General features: G+C 40.2%; 1 protein-coding gene across 1 annotated transcript in view; it reads right to left on the reverse strand.

Annotated features, from left to right (window-relative positions):
• Positions 1-16,674, reverse strand: part of GRHL2 (grainyhead-like 2 (Drosophila)) — a 126,605-nt gene extending 109,931 nt beyond the window's left edge. Inside the window, exon 1 of the mRNA XM_004680005.2 lies at positions 16,325-16,674. Coding sequence (XP_004680062.2) covers positions 16,325-16,344 — 20 coding nt within the window. The 5' untranslated portion in view covers positions 16,345-16,674. The remainder of the gene's footprint in view (positions 1-16,324) is intronic.
• Between the last annotated feature and the right edge of the window lie 2,058 nt (positions 16,675-18,732).

Below are 18,732 nucleotides of genomic sequence, written 5' to 3' on the forward strand. Positions count from 1 at the left end.
TGGGTCATTGTTATATCTTGTGTTTAAAGTTTCAGTTGTGCTACATGAATCAGTTCTAGAACTGCTGTACAATGCAACAGCTATAGTTAACAATGCAACAGTGAGGAAACTAGATCTCATGCTAAGTGTTCTTAACACCTTTTCACATAATGATTTCCAAGAGGTGCTGCAAATCTCCGTTACTTTGATTGTGGTAATTGGATCACTGATAATTGCATATGTTCAAACACATCAAATTGTACACACTAAATATGTGCAGTGCTTTGCATATCAATTATACTTCAATAAAACTTTTTTTAAAAAGCTACAAGAAAGTAGAAAATAGGCACAGAACATAAACAATCCACAGAAAAAGAAATATAAATATGTGAAAATTAGTAAAGAATATAAATTAAGAGAATAATAAAATTTTCATGTTTAAGAAACAAATTGAAAATTTAAAAAATTCTCAAATATAGGCACATTTATAATTGACATAATGCCTAGAAACACATCTAGACATCTGTCTAAAGAACTGCCAAAATTCTGTCGAAGGGAATGGGAGAAAGAATTATGAAAGGGACATTTACTTGCTCCTCTTTAAATTGGCAGCTGTTGTGAATTAAAATATATATTTCTAATATTTGTGAATATTAAACCATTGATTTCCACTACAAATTTCATTCTAGGAAATGATCTAAAAAAATCTTTCCAGGCTAAGAGAAAGAAAAATACCGGATGGTTTCACTCATAGCAGGAGTATAATGGACCAGGCGAGAAAATAACAAAAATAATGAACAACCATATACCAGAGACATTTTGCAGGGGTGGAGTGGGGAATGGGATCAAAAATGGGGGGGTGGGGAGGGAAGTGCACGGGATTATGGTGATGGCACACGGGTGACTTGGTGACGGGAAACCCGCGGGAATTACAATTGAGATGGGGAAAAAAATGTACAAAATGATGTAAAAATAAACTGTTATAAAATTAAAAAAAAATCTTTTCCAGGCTTTATGACTGAGGATTTTTACAAAGGCATAATTTTATGAGATGAAGGATATGGCAACAGCTTATATGTTAATTTAAATTTCAATCAGTTATAGTAAACCCCTAACAGGCAATGCATACAGCCATTAGAGTACTTATTAAAAAGTCATAAAAATCTGTATTTTATAAACAAGTATTTATAGGATAGACTGGGTCAAAAAGAAAAATATGCCATATCACCAATTACTTTATGGGTGCTTTATAGGTTTTATAGGGGACAGCCATTATTTGTAACTTGCAAGTAGTAGACTGCATGGTCAAGTGATCCTTCAATTTACAACTTCAAGAACAGTTTGAAAAAGTAGGAGAAAGCAGGAGAATTTCATGAAATTCTAGATAATCAAGGAATGTATTTAAAATAATGAGTTCAAACATCTACTGGAATTAAATGTTTTCCCCTTAATCAGTAGCCAAACTAATTACGCAGAATTTTCTTCTTTGTGACCTCTGTTAGATCTGTAGGGGGAAAAAAATTAGATCTCCAAGAGGGTAATCATAAGAGGCAAATTGAGCAAAGCCTGGATAATGAGTCCCCGATATATGCAGCTGGTTTTAATGCCACCAACACTTTTAAAATAAATTCCTAATTGTCCTGGATAGTTTAATGTTGTATCTTAGTCTGGAAAAGCACCAACCTACTTGCACAAATTGCCAGTTCCACAGATGTTACCTTTAGTGCTATGAGCCAACAGTTCTATGACAGAGAGCACAAGCAGAAGCATTTGCCTGCGGCTCTACAAGAGTTTTCTTAATGCAAAGTTTAATTACAGCGTCCTGGAGGTTTATCTTTGAAAAGTAACTCCATCACAACTAAAATGTTTCTTATAATAGCCCTCCCCCAAGAAAAAGTGGAAGTCTGACAAAATTTGAGAAATAAAGAACAGTACAGGTCTTTTTCAAATCAGAATAAAGCCCAAATTGGGAAGACTCCCACTATTTTGCCTTATTTACTTGTCTCTCCATTTCCTGCATAACTACATGAAGAATGGAAGGTAAATGAGCCTCTGTTATATATTTTTTCCTAATTATATTGTTTAAGTTTCTCAGCCCTCAAATTAGCAATCTGCTTTACCTTTGTGGCCTCAGCTCTGACGCAGTGCTCAGCTCTACACCTGTCTAGGAGCACTCCATAAATCATAAAGTGGAATAGGTGAGTCTGGGGAGCACCCTGAACTCAAATCATCAGTTGGCTGCAGCGATGAGTCCCTATCCCTTGTCTGAGTCTCCTGAACTTGTTATTTAATTGGTGTTTGAGTGCAGATCTGAGTAGTGGGCAAAGGACAGGGGCTGATATTGGGAGATTCGGGATGGTTTTCAGGCCAATGATGTGCTGAAAGACTGTGGCTGACATGCGAATACCCTTCTCTACTGAGCCTGAATTTTCCAACAACAAAAAAAGCGTTTAATATATAAAAATATCATCCACAGTAAAAAAAAAAAAACAAACAAAACAAAAGCTCTCCTGAAATTAGAAAATACAACTTAAAGTAATGGAAAAAAAATAAATTCAAAAGAGCATTACCATATTTACATATCAAATTGGCAAGGACTAAAAAGGAGATAATATGCATTGTTGGGAAGGAATGTGGAATCCTCCCTCAGCTACACTGATGCTGGGAGTATTAATGAGGAGTAAATACCTAGAAAGCAATTTGGAAATATAAACCAATGCTTTACTGTGACTTTTGATTAGCAATTTCTATTCACTGAAACCTATTTTGCAGAAATCACCAAGAAGTGAGTGAAGAATTAATTATAAGGAAAATCATTCACACATTGATTGTAATTATTAAAAAACTTAGAAAAAAATCAAAATATTCCACAAGACAAAACTATGGAGCCATTAAAAATATATGTCACCATGAAAAGCTATTGGTGATCAATATTAATTGTAAAATTAAGTCATTAGCCTTTATGGAAATCACTGTCTCACCTGTACACAGCATATTTGCTTGTACACACACACAAGTAAAAATCTAGATGTCGAAATATTAGCAACATTAACACCTCTGCATGGTAGGTAGGTTTGAAAGTAATTTACACCTGAGTATGAATTAATTGGCTTTTATTATTATTACTATTTAGAGGTCTAAAGAAGTCATGAATTCATATATTAGGCACCGAGAAAGGCCTTGGAAGGGCTTGCAAAAAATGAAAGGGTTTTATGGAACAAAGGTGGGACAGGCTATTAGCCAAAGAAAAATTATGAGTTAAGTCCCTTTTAGAAGCCTCTAAGAACCCTAAAAATAAGGCTAAAGTGAAGGAAAACTTTTCCATGAGATAAATCGATAAGGTTGATCTCACACTTTCTACAACTGGAAGAGCAGTACACACACAAGAGCAATACAGTTGATCAAAAAAATTAAAACTGCATACTTTAAAACCATGAAATTAAATAAGCAAAAAGTTGGGAAACGATTGCCAAAATTTTGACAAAAGGGGTAATAACTGTAGGTGTGTAGATGACAAATCAACAATAAAATCATCAGCATCATCCCAATTTAAAAAATTAGAAATCTGTGAAAAATAAGGGCAGACACTTCCAGGCCACGTGTAGAAACACTGGAAGTGCCCTTCTCCCTGGGCAAAGACCAGAGGATAGGCACAGTGGGGTCTCAGTCTCCATCCCAATACCACAACAACTCTATGTGGTAGGCAGGACAAGAGTGAGCGTGTCACTAAAAAAGAAATATAAACTACCAGTAAACATCTGAGAAGATGTTTAATCTCGCTGTCAAATTGAAAACTTAAACCAAATATTGCTATGCTTATCTTTCAAGTTGCCAGGAAAAAAAATTAAATCTTATTTACAGGTGAGATGAGAATGACATTCTCAAACACTGTTGGAGGAAAATCAAATTTTTATAATCTTTCTAGAAGTCAGTGTTAATATTAAGAAACCTGTTTATGTCTTCTGTTTTATACCTCCAGAAACCTAAAGTAATAACCAGAGATACACAGATCTATGTATAAGCATGATTTTTGTGACTATGAAAAAGCAAAAGACCTAAACATAAAAAATAGAGGGTAGATTTGATCTGCTCCTTCAGTGGTATGTGAGAAAGTACCTCAGGGACTGGTAAAATGCTAAGAAGATAGCATCATGTGGATATTGCAAATAGCAAGAATGGTATGGAAAGGGGAATCACAACTTCTGTATTCATAACCTCATTCATATACATGCATATTTTAGAAAAGATAAAAGCCCAAGGAAATACATATTATTAGCGCCCTGGACTTGTGACTTTTCTTCTATATACCTTTCTCTAATTTCCAGTTTTCCACATATATTATCTTCATATATTCCACATATATTATCTTCATAATATAAATAAATGATGAATAAATAAAACCTCCCTAAGAAATGGTGCTCTAGAAAGAAAACACATGCAAGTGAGAAACTAGCATAAAATAGTTACAGTAAAAGTTGGAGGGGGCATAACAAGGAAAGCAGTGCAATGGGCCCCTAAGAAATGCTTTAAAACAGTGAATTCTAAAGTGCTCCATCAAATAATCTGTACAATAAAAATCCCAAATCATTCCGTTTCTTCCACATTCCACTGATATCTGGTGCTCCAAGTTCACCACTAAATCTGGTAAAACCTGGAAGCACTGAATAGCATGTTGGGTTTTGTTCACCTGGCCAAGCACGGGTATGCTGCAGTAGGAAAGCTAGCAACGTGTAATTAAATGTGTCCACAGCAGCCACATAGATAGCCCATTGTTTCCAAGGATTAGGAAGACTGAAAAAATACATGGGTCTTTTAAATGAGGAAGAGAAAAACATGGCCACCGTCACACAGCTTTCCCATTTCAAGTTCAGGATATTAGCAGGGATAAATGAGTTGTGTCCCAAGATTTGTAGGCAAACTAAAAAAGCAAAGGTGTGGTTTTGTGCAGCTGCATATAATACAAACCATAGCTTTTAGGGTGTTTATTAAAATTTAATGTAAACACAGGATAAAAAGACAGACCTGTAATGTTTTATACATCACCTTCTACAAGCCCAGTAAGGAAGTATATTATTTAGCCTCTGAACCGTCAAAATAATGATATCTGAGCTCTGACAGATTTTGCCATAATGAAAAGTAAGGGGAGGAAGGGAAGCGAGGGAGGCTGGGATAGAAGGGGTTAATTGCAAATTTCCTTTTGGGATCAACAACCAAAAAGTATACCCCTATGGAGTTCCTGTTTCACAAACTTGATTACCAGAACCAAGTATTGCTTTGGTTTTGCTCACATTTGCGAAGTTCACTTCCATTATTTTTAAAACTTTTTTCCCCTTGACAAACTTTTGGCAGCTTCAGTGATTCTGGGAGGCCGCTTTCTCCACCAAGTTCACATTGTGTACTTTTTGTTCCGTTCTGTGGATGCTCCTTGGATATGTTGATAAGCAAATAATTTCACATTTGCGACAAAGCCTCCATTAAAGACGCCTGCAGGAAACCCAGTGATGCAATCTCACACAGCTTAACAGACTCCAGCTCGCATCTGGCTGATCTATGTACCAGCTTGTAGGAGCAGGTAGATGAGTCACATGCTTGGCCCTCCGGGAAAGCAACTCCACCTTATGGAAAAAATAATTTGTTGCTAAAGAAATAATAAAAACTCAAACTCCCTACAACTACTCTTTGTTGTTACAAAAGTCATGTTCAGGACTTTCCCTATTCTTCCCAAAGATTAAACACGACTGGACATAAGCCAGTCTCTCGAAAACCCACGCAGGTGGGGGTTGACATGCTCTAGAGCGGAAGCTCTGCAACCGGCTTTTCACCCACCAGGGTAAGCTATGCGCTGACACTTGCCCCCACTGAGTAGAAGAATGGGGGTGTTTTTTTTTTTTTTTCCTTCTTAGTCATACCCAGCTTCAAGTGTTACAGAAGTTGGAAACTCCTACACCTATGTGTGCTATTTTGAAAAATATTTGAGCTTGATCATTGGGAAAATTCAAAAAGACAGAGTTGGTGAGACACAAGCCCAAGGCAGCCAGCGTGCAGGGTGGATGGAGGAGGGTGGCAGAGGGTGGCAGGAGGGACCAGAGGAGGGAGGCTGGGACTTCTCCGGGGTCCAGATGCATCCTACCTGGGGCAAGCAGCAGACAGATGTTTCCATTTTACTTAGGGTACATGTGTTATTTTTAAATGTCTCCATGACCCAATAATTATTTTAAAAAGTAACCTTTAAAATTTTCTCCCCGATTACAAAAGCAGTACCAGATCACTTCAGCAAAGTAAAACCACAGAGAGGCGCAAATACAAGACAAAAGTGCCTTTAATTTCTCCATAAGAGCCAACCACTAAAATCTTATTGTGGTATTTAATTCTTCATCCTTGATTTTCCTCATGCCTATACAAATGCTAATAAGTACCACTACATTTCTCCTGCCATTAAACATTTTTTCCTAATATGATTTATAATGCTTGTGTAACATCCCACTATCTCACTGAACTGGGGTCCTCTAAGCCATCCTATGTATGATATAGTTTTTCTGCTATTTCACTTCTCAAAATAATTTTGAATAATTTCTTTAAGATAATCGCTAAAACTTGGGACATCCTTGTTGGAACATCCCTGTCCTACTGTCTGCATTTATTGGATTATTAATAAAGCTAAATATTAGTTCATGACTATTAACCTTTTATAAAGCTTTTGTGAATTGGCTTCTCTCTTTCTTTGACCATATGTCTATACCTTTTAAAAAGTTAACTGTCCTTTTTAAAATGTTTCAAAACTGGGCCTCCCTGGTGGTGCAGGGGTTAAAGTCAGTGCTACCAAGCTTTCTCCAGCCACTCACTCCAGCTAGAGTTGATCCTTGGCCAGGGAGCTGACCCACATGGGGCAGCAGATCTCTCCAGTCCCTCACTGTTCCCCTCAGCAGTGCATTTCAGTAGATCTGCCTGTTTTGTTCCCCACTCTGTCTCTGGTGAATCTTCTCACTCCTGCATCTCTGGCCTGTACCCCAGCTCTTGTATGCATAGGTAAATGAATCTATAAAAATAAATAAATAAAATGTTTCAAATATGTAAGATGTACGTATTTTTAAAAGTAGATACCAAGACACCAAAGGAGCTAAAAAAAATTATGGGTTGCAGGCCTCCCTGGTGGCACAGAGGCTAAATAAAGCACAGCACTATGAAGCTATCCACAGCCACTGCAGCAGGAGTTCAAACCCTGGCCAGGGAGCAACCCACACAATGCAGCAGACCTGTCCTGCCTCACCAGCTGCTCCCTTCAGCAGGGAATTTCTGTCACTCTGCCTGTTTTGTTCTTTACTGTCTCTGGTGAATGCTCCGCCCTTACGCCCTCCCTCCCCATCACTGGCCTGTACCCCAGTTCTTGTATGCATAAACGAATAAATCTTTACAGAGAAATAATGATAGAGTGCAAGGTACATGTGTAAACCATCAACAGTCCTAGAGGCTAGATAGAGTCCATTTTGTCCTAGCACCAGCACTGACTTCAGAGCAATCGACTTCTTAGAAGGTAGGAAAAAAAGAAGGAAGAAGGAAGGAGAAGTGGGCAGAGAGGAGAGAAGGGGGGAAGGTGCAGAAAAGCAGGAGGCAGAGGAGGAGGTTCAGGAAGAGGGAAGAAAGGAGAAGGGGGGCAAGGTGAGCGAGGAGGAATGGGCAGGCAGAGAAGGAAGAAGGGGGAAGAAGAGGGTGGAGGCAAGGGAGAGGGAGGAGAGAGGGGGAAGAGAAGGGGAAATTGAGCAGAAGCGCTTCTATTTGCCTGAGGTTTTCAGCTTACTAAATTTTACTCACTGTCCCATCCATGGTCATGTTGCCTCACTCTTATCCCATGAGCTGCCTAGAATAAGCCACTTCCTGGGCCCTCCCTAGGAAGAAGGTTCTCAAAGTGTCTTTTAGTCTGATTTTCTTTTACTCTTACTGATCTTTCCAATGCGGAGGGGAGGGATGTTAATCAGCCATTGACTTTACTGCCTAGCTACCTTTTACACTCCTCCCATCGGCCAGAAGTCTGGAGTTGTCATCTCAGGCAGGTCCCCTTTTATATTGGTAAAGGGGTGACAAGAGCATGGAAAGGAAGCAGGTCTCCCTGCGAGCCCCTGGTCCTCTCCTACCTTGCTAACATCCATCACTCTTTCTCTGAGGCACCGCCAGCCCAACCCCTAGGGAGACAGAAAATGAGATCCACAGAATGTTGGGCTAGTGATTATTCTTAGAGATCATTTACTTCAACTTATTACAGATAGAAACTAAAGAAAACTCCTCTGATCTTAATTATCTTATTGGCAATATAGGAAAGTGGCAAAAGTTAACTATGTTCCTTGTTTCTTTGAAAAGTTAAATCCAAGAAGTACAGAAAGCAGTTATTATGGGGCTGACTGGACTGAAAACCAAAAATAATGATTTGGGGTGAGTGTGGGAAGGAAAAGTCCATTTTAACTATGCTGGCAATGCTGTCAGAATCTTAAACAGGTATTTCATATACTCTAGCTCATATTTTAAAAAAGTAAATAGGCAATGCCTCCCATTTCCAATGTCCCTACCAAAATTTAAAAAAAAAAAAGGGAACTTTTTCAAATTAATCAGATCTCCACAGATTTTCAATTCATAACCTCAACATGCAACACAGAAGAACATAAGGCACTTTTCTCCTAAAACCAAACTTTTAGCTCCAAATCCTATGCTTAGTTGTGCACATACCTATGTGATCTCTGAGGCATATCCTAGCTCTAGGATTCTGGGCTTTAAGTTAAAATCAGAGTCAGCTCCCCAAGAAGACAAACAGCCATCTATCACCCCACATACAACCCCACACCCCAGAGGCCCAGCTCGCAGGCCATGCCAGGCTATTCTGTTCTACTGAGAAAATGCTGGCAACTCAACAGAAGCTAAAGCAGTTTCTTTCTGCACTCATTCTCTCTCTCCTTTCTCCATTCTTATCCCTTCCATTTCAGCTTTGCCCAGAGTTTTGAAAACTCTCATCTAAATTGAATTAAGTTGAAGCCTTAAAAAACTAGAGTTCAGATATCCAGTACACTCAGTGCTAGGATGAAAGGTAAGAGCTAACAGAAGAGGCAACAAGGGAATCTTGCTTTCCAATGTGTCTGCTCTGGAGGGTGTCTGCATTCACACTTGTAAAGGAAGCATTTCCTTGCAGTGAATGTGAAGTCAGATCACTTTAAAAGTGTTCCCCACAAAGTTCACTGGCTTGTTCATTACAAAGTAAAATAAGGCACTTCAACCACCACAGGCATCAATTGCTTTCCACTGAATGCCCATTCAAATGCAGAAATAATCTCCATGATCCTAACTTACTGTCAAATGTACACTGAAATCATCTGAAATGTACCAGCTTTTCTAGTAATTTTCATGAAACCTAAAAATGTGTACTTAGTCGGTATTGTACATAGCAATTCAAAATGTTGATTTTAGAACTAACATTCTTTTAGTCAGCCTCTCTCACCCAAACACATCAAGGGAAAACACTCCTTAACCCTCTTCTCAATGTAAAAGGGGGTGAGAGTCTGGGCGTAGACCTCCAAAGAGTCACTTTCTTGCTTATAATACAGAAACCATTAATATCCAGTAGGTAGCATTTGCTGGTTAAAGACTTACAGCAGAAAATGTAATTTCCTGGCGAGGTCTGAATGAATGGATAAATAACAGCTAGAGAAAGTAAGGTAAAACAAATCAAATAAACCAACAAGCAATTTGAATGTAAGGGCTGGGACTTCCCTAAAGGATGTAAGTAATGCAGCACAGGCAGAATGTAGGGACAATCTGAAATAAGAAGACATGTGAAGATGTCTGAGGGACTCCCAGGTGCGTGCTGTTGGTTATGAAGCAATCCACCAGTTCTCCCAGGCCAAAGCAAAAATTCCTATTCAGCCTGTCGCTGCTTGCTAAAGAATTTTTCCTGGATGAGTTTGCCAAACCAATCACTGTCCTATTTCAGTTTAGACCTCATTTTTATAATTGAGCAGGAATTTTGAATACCTTTTGAAAAAGAAGAGTGTCAGCACCCCAATGAATGCCAGAGATCTTAAACTGAGGAGAGGACTCTAATTAATTTAGAATAAGGTGTTTCTTATACTTAGAATAACTTAAGAGTAAACATTTTCTAAGCTTACACTTACTTAGTTGACTTGCATTAGAAGGAGTGACATCATCTGCTCTATTATCTTAGCTGCTGGCTAAGGGAATGAGAATGGGCTACCCATGCTGTGAACGGATGCTGAGACATGGCAGTGGAGTTCATTGACTAAAATGACACCCCAAATAGGGTCCACTTTTACCTCGATGCATAGCATCGGTGCCTATATGTCCATTTTCCCTGAGTAATATGGGAGGAGGATTTGAATCAAGAAAGTGGCATCAGAAGACAGACCAAATAAGAAAGAAAGGAACAAGGGAAGCAACAGGAAAATGTTGGTTTGGACTAGTAAAGAAAAAAGAGGAAAATATTATTTAGTTAAATTGTTTATTTTTAACCAGAAAAGTATGCCTAGTGATGCCAAAGTCACAAAGAAGAACCGAAGCGTTTGCTTGAGTTATCTAACGCTTTTTAAAAAGTAGATGTAATAACCTAACATTAAAGGAATAATCTTGTTTAAATCATTCTAGATTTCAAGCAAATACTTCTAGATGTTATTACTGGGTAATGTTTCACGGATGTTGACTTACCTGGCTACTTGTCTAAATTCTCCTTTTGATTTTGCAAATTCTAGTGGGAGCATTAGATAGAGCTCTTCATCTATTACTCCAGTACTTACTTTTAATCCACTTTAAACCAGATGGTACTGGCTCTAAAGTCTCTTTAAAAGAGACCTCTTACAGGACAGCAAAAGGTCTAGAACCACCTTAGGAGAGTAACTATTAGCCCCAGAAAGGGTAACCGTCATCAAATTAAATCATTTCCCCAGAAGCCAACATCAGTTTGGAGTGCATTATCTTTGTGCTATAAAATAGACTCTAACTTCAGTGAAATAAAAATGAACATTAGTTTTGTGTTCTAACATGAAATTGTAGAAGGATAAGATAGAACTTCTCACTCCGGTTCAGTTCCCTAAAATCTGAGCTTGACTCCGAATCAGTCCTTAGCAGCTCTAGAAATGCACCAACCTGTCAAAAAAAATCCCATTCTTTCAGAAGGGGCAGCTCAGTAAAACAATGAAATCAAAAAGACACTGGAAGGATTCTTCAATGGAAGTTAAACTTAAGTCAGAGCAGCTGTTCATCCAGCAGTAGTATAAAGTAGTATAATAAACTCAAAATAAAGCACACAGGTTTTAGGTCACTTACACATATAAATGCATACCAGAAAAGTTGCATAGAAATAAAATTGAATTAAAGTAATGTTAGGTACTCACTTAAAGCACTATTTCTCGGGTAAAGCACTATTTCTCCAACTAACCCCACAGATCAACATACCTGGACATTATTTAAAGGCAGATGCCCTAGCCACACTTCTGAAAAAAATAATTCCACAGCTCCGGGACAGAACCCAGGGATTTGGAGCTTCATTAAGTGCCCCAAGTGAGACTTTTGTAATCAGATAAATTTAGTAAGCAGTGATTTAAAAGAAAAAAAACCGTGTGGCTACTACTATTAAGTGCATATGGAGTATCTTCAACTTTTTTAAAATCAATCTAAATTTTCATGCTGTTCTCTAATTTCCTCATTTTTCAAGTAGATTAACTTTGCCTGCGTATTAGCTTACTTCATTGAGCATGCAAAACGAACCAAAACACACTGCTTGAAGGTCTCACTTTCATGTACACTGTGTTTTCTGATGGATAATAGATATTTTAGAAGGGCAAGAGTTATTTCGTAGGAGGCTAATGTGAAAGGGTAGTAGGTTAAATTAAATGTTTTTGGGAGGTGAAAATGTCAGAGTAAGCACTATCTGTAATTTCTTCTTCAGTTCTAATTCCAAGGGGTCTTTTAGAATCTGCGTATCTATTCATCTCTAAATTAAGGAGTGTACAGAAATGAACTCATTGTAGGGCCATTACAGTGAAACTGGTGATTCTCAGGGACAGGGGTAGGAATGACACTAACATATTCGTTCTTTACTCACCACTTGACTGCTAGGAATATAAGAATTTTTTTTTTTTATCTGTTTTGAGTCCACAAATATCTGGACGTCTAAGTAGAGGATTGGTTATGTTAGTTTACCTCATGGGACTATCATTTCTCTACTTCCCTGATGACTCCACACCAGGTGTTTTTCTGGTCCTGAAACATGCTAAGCACTTTCCTGGGGCCTTTGTATGTTCTATAACACTCATCCCAACCGCCTATAAGTCTCATCCCAACTGCCTATAACTCTCGTCCCAGGTGGATCCTCAATGCGTGATTCCAACTTCCTTAAGGTCCCTAATCAGAGGTCATTTCATCCAAGAGGCCATCCTTGAAGACTTTCCATAAAATAGTTTCCATTATTCTCAACCCTTTTAGTCTTCTTTGCTTTCCTTCATACCATTTATCACCATCTAATTGTTGATAAATTTACTATGTTCTCCCCAACTAGTATGCAAGCACCAAAAGGGCAGGGACATTGAGTTATTTGTTAGTGAACCTCTATGCCAAGATCAATGCCCAGCAAATAGTGACAAGACATATTTGTGAAATACATGAATGGGTATTTGCAGTTGTTTGAAGAAAATGATTAACTCTTAATATTTGTAATTTAAAAAGACATCTTACATAGCCAAATGGAAATAAATAGATGCATTTACAAAATCAAAGAATAGAAAATTTGATTAAAATATTTTATCATATTACTTGAAAGGTTATCCACATAGGCTACTAATAACCTTGAACAGAATAAAACACATGGAATGACTAAATGTAATTGTGCTAGGCAAAAATGAGGGGGGTAGGAAGAAAGGGAACTGATATACTTTGGCATGACAAATACAGCGTTCTTTTGTTACTTTTAAGGCACTTACCAGTTCTCCTTAATTAAAAATAAGTCTGTTCTAATATCACCATATAGCCCAACTTATATATTACTTTATTCTCCTGTAATACCTCTTTGAAAAGTGTTGCCAATAGTACATAATTAGAAAACATTTATGTAATAAAAAATACTTGTGTGGGGCCTCTCTGGTGGTACAGGGGTTAAAGTCTCAGTGCTATCAAGAGTTCCATTCCTGGCCAGGGAGCTGACCCAAGTATCAAAGGCAGACTTCACCAGTCTTGCCTGCTGCTTCCCTCAACAGTGTATTTCAGTGGATCTGCCTGTTTGGCTCCCAGCTCTGTTTCTGCTGAGTCCTCTCAACCCCTGTATCTCTACCTACACTACAGTTCCTGTATCATAAATAAACAAAAATATTTAAATATAGAAAAATATTTAAATGTAGAAAAATACCTGTGGGTATCAAATAGAATATGTTATAAATATATGAATAACTAATCTGTAATATATTCAGAAAATTTATTACATTTAAAACATATATTATACTCAGACTATGTTTTATGTATTTTGCAGTAAAAGAATAAGTCTAAATTGTTCACTGTTTTGCTATAATGGGCATGCTTGTTGGTCATAAATCTTTATAAATTTAAGAATAAATTTTAAATTTATAAAATCATAAAACTGAGTATGTACCCACTCTCCTAAAATATTTTGTTCTTACTAGCAATAATTGTATCAACATTGTGGAGCATAAAAAGCAGAACATCCCAATTTGAAAAGTTCACAACTGTAACAAAAAAAAAAAAAAAAATGATGCTACTTGGGTCCAGACTTGCTAACTCAAACTATTGTCCTATTGCTATCTAAAAGATTACCTATAGTTTGATGGGTTTATGTAAAAGTATTCTATGTGTATTCTTTTAGGTTATTTCCAGAAAATATATTTATTCTGCTAGGATAAATGTACCCTAAAGCTGGTAAAAACTCAAGCTTCAGGACCCTTGCTTGTTCTTGCAGGAAGCCTGGGGGGCGTCACTTACAGGATCTTTTTTTTTTTTTGCCTATAGCACCCCACCCCACATAACACAATCGCATAACTAGGGGCTTACAAAACCTGGAGGACCCCTACCAGTCCTCCACTAGAATATTCACATTAAAAAAGTAGGCTATAATATGCAAAAACAATCAAATATCACTTATTAATTTTAAGCATTTCTCAACAGTCCTAGGGCCTAGGCAAGAAATGTTCGTTTTACTTTTCCCAGGATACAAAATTAAGGCTTGGAAACCATGACTAGATAAAAACTGCTTTCATTAAATGTAAGTACACTTAATCCCACACAGTTATTGGCCATAAAATTAGGTAATTCCTCGTAGTGAAACCAAACGGCTAGGCTTGCAACTTATTTTCAACTGTCCATATTGGTGCTAAATATAAACAGGTTACAATAAAAACCAATCCGTTTTCATTCTGAATTCATTTAATTCATATTCTATTACAAAACTAAGCCGCACAGTCAACAGTTCACTGTGATTTAATTACGGAATTACAATAAACCTTAGCCTATATTCACTAGATTTGCGACCATTTTTGACATAATCAAAATAAAACCCAAAAGGCTGCTGTCCCCTCGGTTTGGGGCTACTGACGTTTCCAAACTCTAGCAGTGATTTCTTAAAGGCTGCAGAGAATTAGGGGTAGGCGTGGAGACACACTCCTACAATAATACACATTCTTCTCCCCACCCCTTCGCCTACCCTCTTCCAGTGTTTGCAACACTAGTTCTTCCCCTCCGGTGCAACACGCACTTAACTTTTCGTTGGCGGGTAAAGTGGTACTAATAGCTGGTAGATTTTTTTATTTAAGGATGACAGCATGTGTTGTGATACGCCTACCCTACCAGCGGCTTTACTTTGAGGATCATCCTTCCCGCCCTGCCCCCCATCCCTGGACAGGTCCTCAGGGTCTTTTTTCTTCCCCCTCGGGGTCCACCAACTTGGGACTGGTCCCGGGTCCCCTTCACAAGTGAGGCGGCGGCAGAGACACTCTCAGGAAAGTCTCTTTGGGGTGACCACAACGACGTGTAAATAGTTAGCAGGAAAATCAAAACGGTGGCCTCTACGCACTTCCAATAGGATACTGCCAGTTTCCAGCCCGGGACGTGTCCCAGAGGGGGAAGGGAGTGTCGCCACGAATCCCAAGAAAGGCCGCAGGACCCACCTCCGGCTCCCTCTGGCTCCCGCCCTCGGCCCCACCTCCCCCGGCGAGCACAAAGCCGCTCTAAAGGCGGAGGCCAGGCCTGCTGGGAGGCTGCCTGGAGCCTGGACGAGACCGGACCCGGGCCCGGCGGCACGCGCGCGCTCAGGCCGCGCAGGCCGCCTCGCCCTGGCCACTGCAGTAACCGTTCCGCACGGGAAGGACGCGCTCCTCGAGGGCCCTGGCGGCCGGAAAGCCTGGGCCCATCCCCCTGGACCCTTGCCTTTCCACCCGCGAGTCCCCCGAGGCCCGACGCGACCCACGCCGACCCTGTGGCCACACCCGAGGTGGCGGCCTCCGTAGAGGGGCCTTCGGCCTCGCGGAGACGTGCTACAGCAGCCCCGACGAGGGTGGCTCGATAAGTTGGAGGCGCCCTTTTCTGCCTTCCTGAGGCGCCAAGTCCGGGCTTCAAATCAGTTCCCCTCATTACTGAAAGGCCCTGTTCTCTTGCACCTGCATAAAGTGGTGGAACAATGGGGGGCCGACGGAGGGGGGTGGGAGTAAAGGAGGGTGGGGGTGGGGGATGGCGCCGGGTGACCCCGAGACCCTAGGCGCCGCCGGTTCTCGCCTCCCGTCGGGGGCACACACGCGGGCGCTTATACACGCACACTTGCCGGCCCAAGTGCGGGAAGATGGCCGTTTCGGCTTCAGTATAAAGGCTCTTTGTTGCTCGCACACAAAAAGCAGCCAAGACCCGCTTTTCCAGCAGGCCGTTTGGATAAATCGAAGGAACTCAACTGAATTTCCAAATGGCCCCAGTATTCTGAGGCGATGGGAGGTATTAAAAGGGAGGGGGAATAGCAGGCCTCCCCACCCTCATTTCCAAAACCTCTGTCAATACCCGAGTATTATTCGTCCTGGGAGGCCAGAGCTGAGCTCACTCGCAAGGGAGGAAGAAAAGAGGAAAACCTACTTTTACCATCAGGCCCACAGGGGGTATTAAACATTCACATTCTTGTAGCGTTTCTTCCCTTAACTAGGGTAGAAACATTATCTGGAAAAGTTTGGATACACCAAAAAGAAAAAGGAAAAAAAAAAAAAAGAAAGAAAAAATATCAACAATAGCAACTTAAAAAAAAAAAAACATAACAAACCAGTTGCCATCAGCCCAAAGTGGTAGTAGCAGCAGCCGGCGCGTGTGATCCACTTACTTGTCCGACTCTTGTGACATGTTTGATCCAATGAACTCGCTCCCCTTTTCCTGGAGCCTCAGCCTCTGGTGAAACTGGACTTTCAAGTCTGTGCAGGTGAAGGTGTGTGAGAGCGCCCGAGATGGCAGAACAAGAGCTACAGGTAATTCTGCTTTTCCGTCCCCCCTCACCACTCTCGCTCGCTCGCCCGCTCGCGCCCTCACCTAGCCGGAAAGGTGGGATAAGGGGGGGGGCCCTCACATGGGGCCCGAGCTCGGAGGCGGCCGGGCGGCGCGGAGTCCTCCCGGTTGCTGGCAATGGGCAGCCACAGAGCAGAAAGTGGCGGACTTGGGCGGCCACAGGTAACTTTCTCGCAAGGAGCTGAATTCTTTCACTAAAGGGTACAAGCCCGAGGGACGAGCTGCACGGTGATTGGCTGTGGGGCTCCCTCAGGTGAGCTGCCATTGGCAGAGGCGCGCTCAGGTAAGGCCCTTCTCCAAGTGCAGGTAACTCACTCCGAAGTTTACCTGAGTGGAGCGGCGGCACGCTTGCACCTCTGCGGCGGCCCATGAGAGCTGAGGGTCAGTGCTTTGGAGAGACTTCACGCTACGTTTTCCTTCTTCCCGGAGCCGGTCCGGGGAGTGGGGGTAGGGAGACCTGGAAGGAGAAAAGGAACCTGGAAAAAAAGGCAACACCTGCAACCACTAGGGATTGTGGGTCGAACGGAAGGACGAACAAGGGCTGAACTCAGGTATACCAAGCCAACCGGAATCAAATGCTCAGCACGGCCATGAGGCATTTAATACCCACATTAAGAGGACTGTTTGACGGTGTCAGAAAAGTACGGGAATGAAGTTTACTTTGTGCGCAAAAGGTGGGGGAGTTGGGGGTGGGCTCTCAAAGATCGCCGGGTCTGTTGCGTAATTGCATTTTTAACATTCTTATCCACAACAAATACTTTTCGTGCCCCGATGTGTAAAGATACCAGGTAGATTACAGATTTTCAAATAAGTGAGCATCCTTTCATGAGTTGGGAAAATGGAGAGTGGGGGCCTGGGGTGAGTCGGCATGGTTTTGATGTTGTGAGATTTGAATAGACTCTAATAAGATGGCCTAGAGCACCCCTTCCACCTCAGTACTATAGCATGGGATTCCAGGGCAAACAACTACTGAATGCGTTTCATAAACCTGTTGTCATTCGATGTTTCTAGGCAGGCATCAACATTTACATTGCAATTCAATAGAAGCAGCAATTACAAAGGTGCTTTATCCTTCCAGCTTAATATGGTTGCTACGGAAACAATTCAGGACGAAACTGACTTTTCTGTGGTTCCTTTTCTTTTGTTACAAACAACACGAATTAGCAAAGGTGTAATTTATAACCACTGCTTTTAAAGAGTGTTTGTGGAAGTTCTGACAGAACTCTAGTCCATATATATTAATGGTAGCAGAAAGAAGGAGAGCATGAAAAGCTCACTATATTTCATTCCAAGTTGTACAAGGTGCTGGAGTCGATACTTCTATTTTAACTTTTACTGATCAGATACTTCCTGAAAATTATATTATGAGACAAGGCATAGTTGGTCCATGCTTTCACTTCGGCAAATGAATTTCAAAAGTTTAGCTTATGAAGACAAAGTAAGCACACTCAGTTTCTAAAGATGATGTTTTAAGATAATACAGTACCTACCTCTCCTTTACCATCTTCACCCCTTTCTAGAGACAATTACATTCCACCTTTAGCTGTCTCTGGCATTTACATCCCTTTTTCTAAATAATTCACACAGTTCTCTTCATTTACCAATGTAGATATTATGTTTTGGCCACTTATTGCCTTAGATAAGGATTTAACTCTTTACACGCCACCCAGTTTTCCCTTGCATCTTCTAACATAGCTCTTTTTCAGGGGTAGTGCTTAATCAGTGACGACAAATGCCATACACAACAGAAACTAGTATGATTGCTTTTCTTTGATATTTACTTTTATAAAATCTTTTATCTATGTACTGTATTTATTATGCATCCATCCTGATATTTTTTGTAGAGCACCTATCAAATAATTGTCAAATTTATTTTCCAAAGGATCAATTTCCTATTTTCCCTGGAAAAATTCCTGCAAAAAGCCTTCTTTCCTCACAAAAACATTAATTCAAAGGGACACCTGCATTCTTATGTTTAATACAGCTCTATTTACAATACGTAAGCTATGGAAACAATTCAAATGCCAAAAAAATAGATGACTGAATCAAGAAGATGTGCTATATAGACATGGATACATAGATATATAAATATAGTGGAATATTATTCAGCAATCAAAAAGATAAACTCATGCCATTAGTGGCAACATGGATGGATCTAGAAGGCATTATGCTCAGTTAAATAAGCCAGAAAGGGGGAAAAAAATGTCAGATGGTTTCACTTATAGGAGG

Source organism: Condylura cristata, unplaced genomic scaffold (assembly GCF_000260355.1).
Source record: "Condylura cristata isolate star-nosed mole 26May11 unplaced genomic scaffold, ConCri1.0 scaffold00009, whole genome shotgun sequence".
Taxonomy (NCBI): domain Eukaryota; kingdom Metazoa; phylum Chordata; class Mammalia; order Eulipotyphla; family Talpidae; genus Condylura; species Condylura cristata.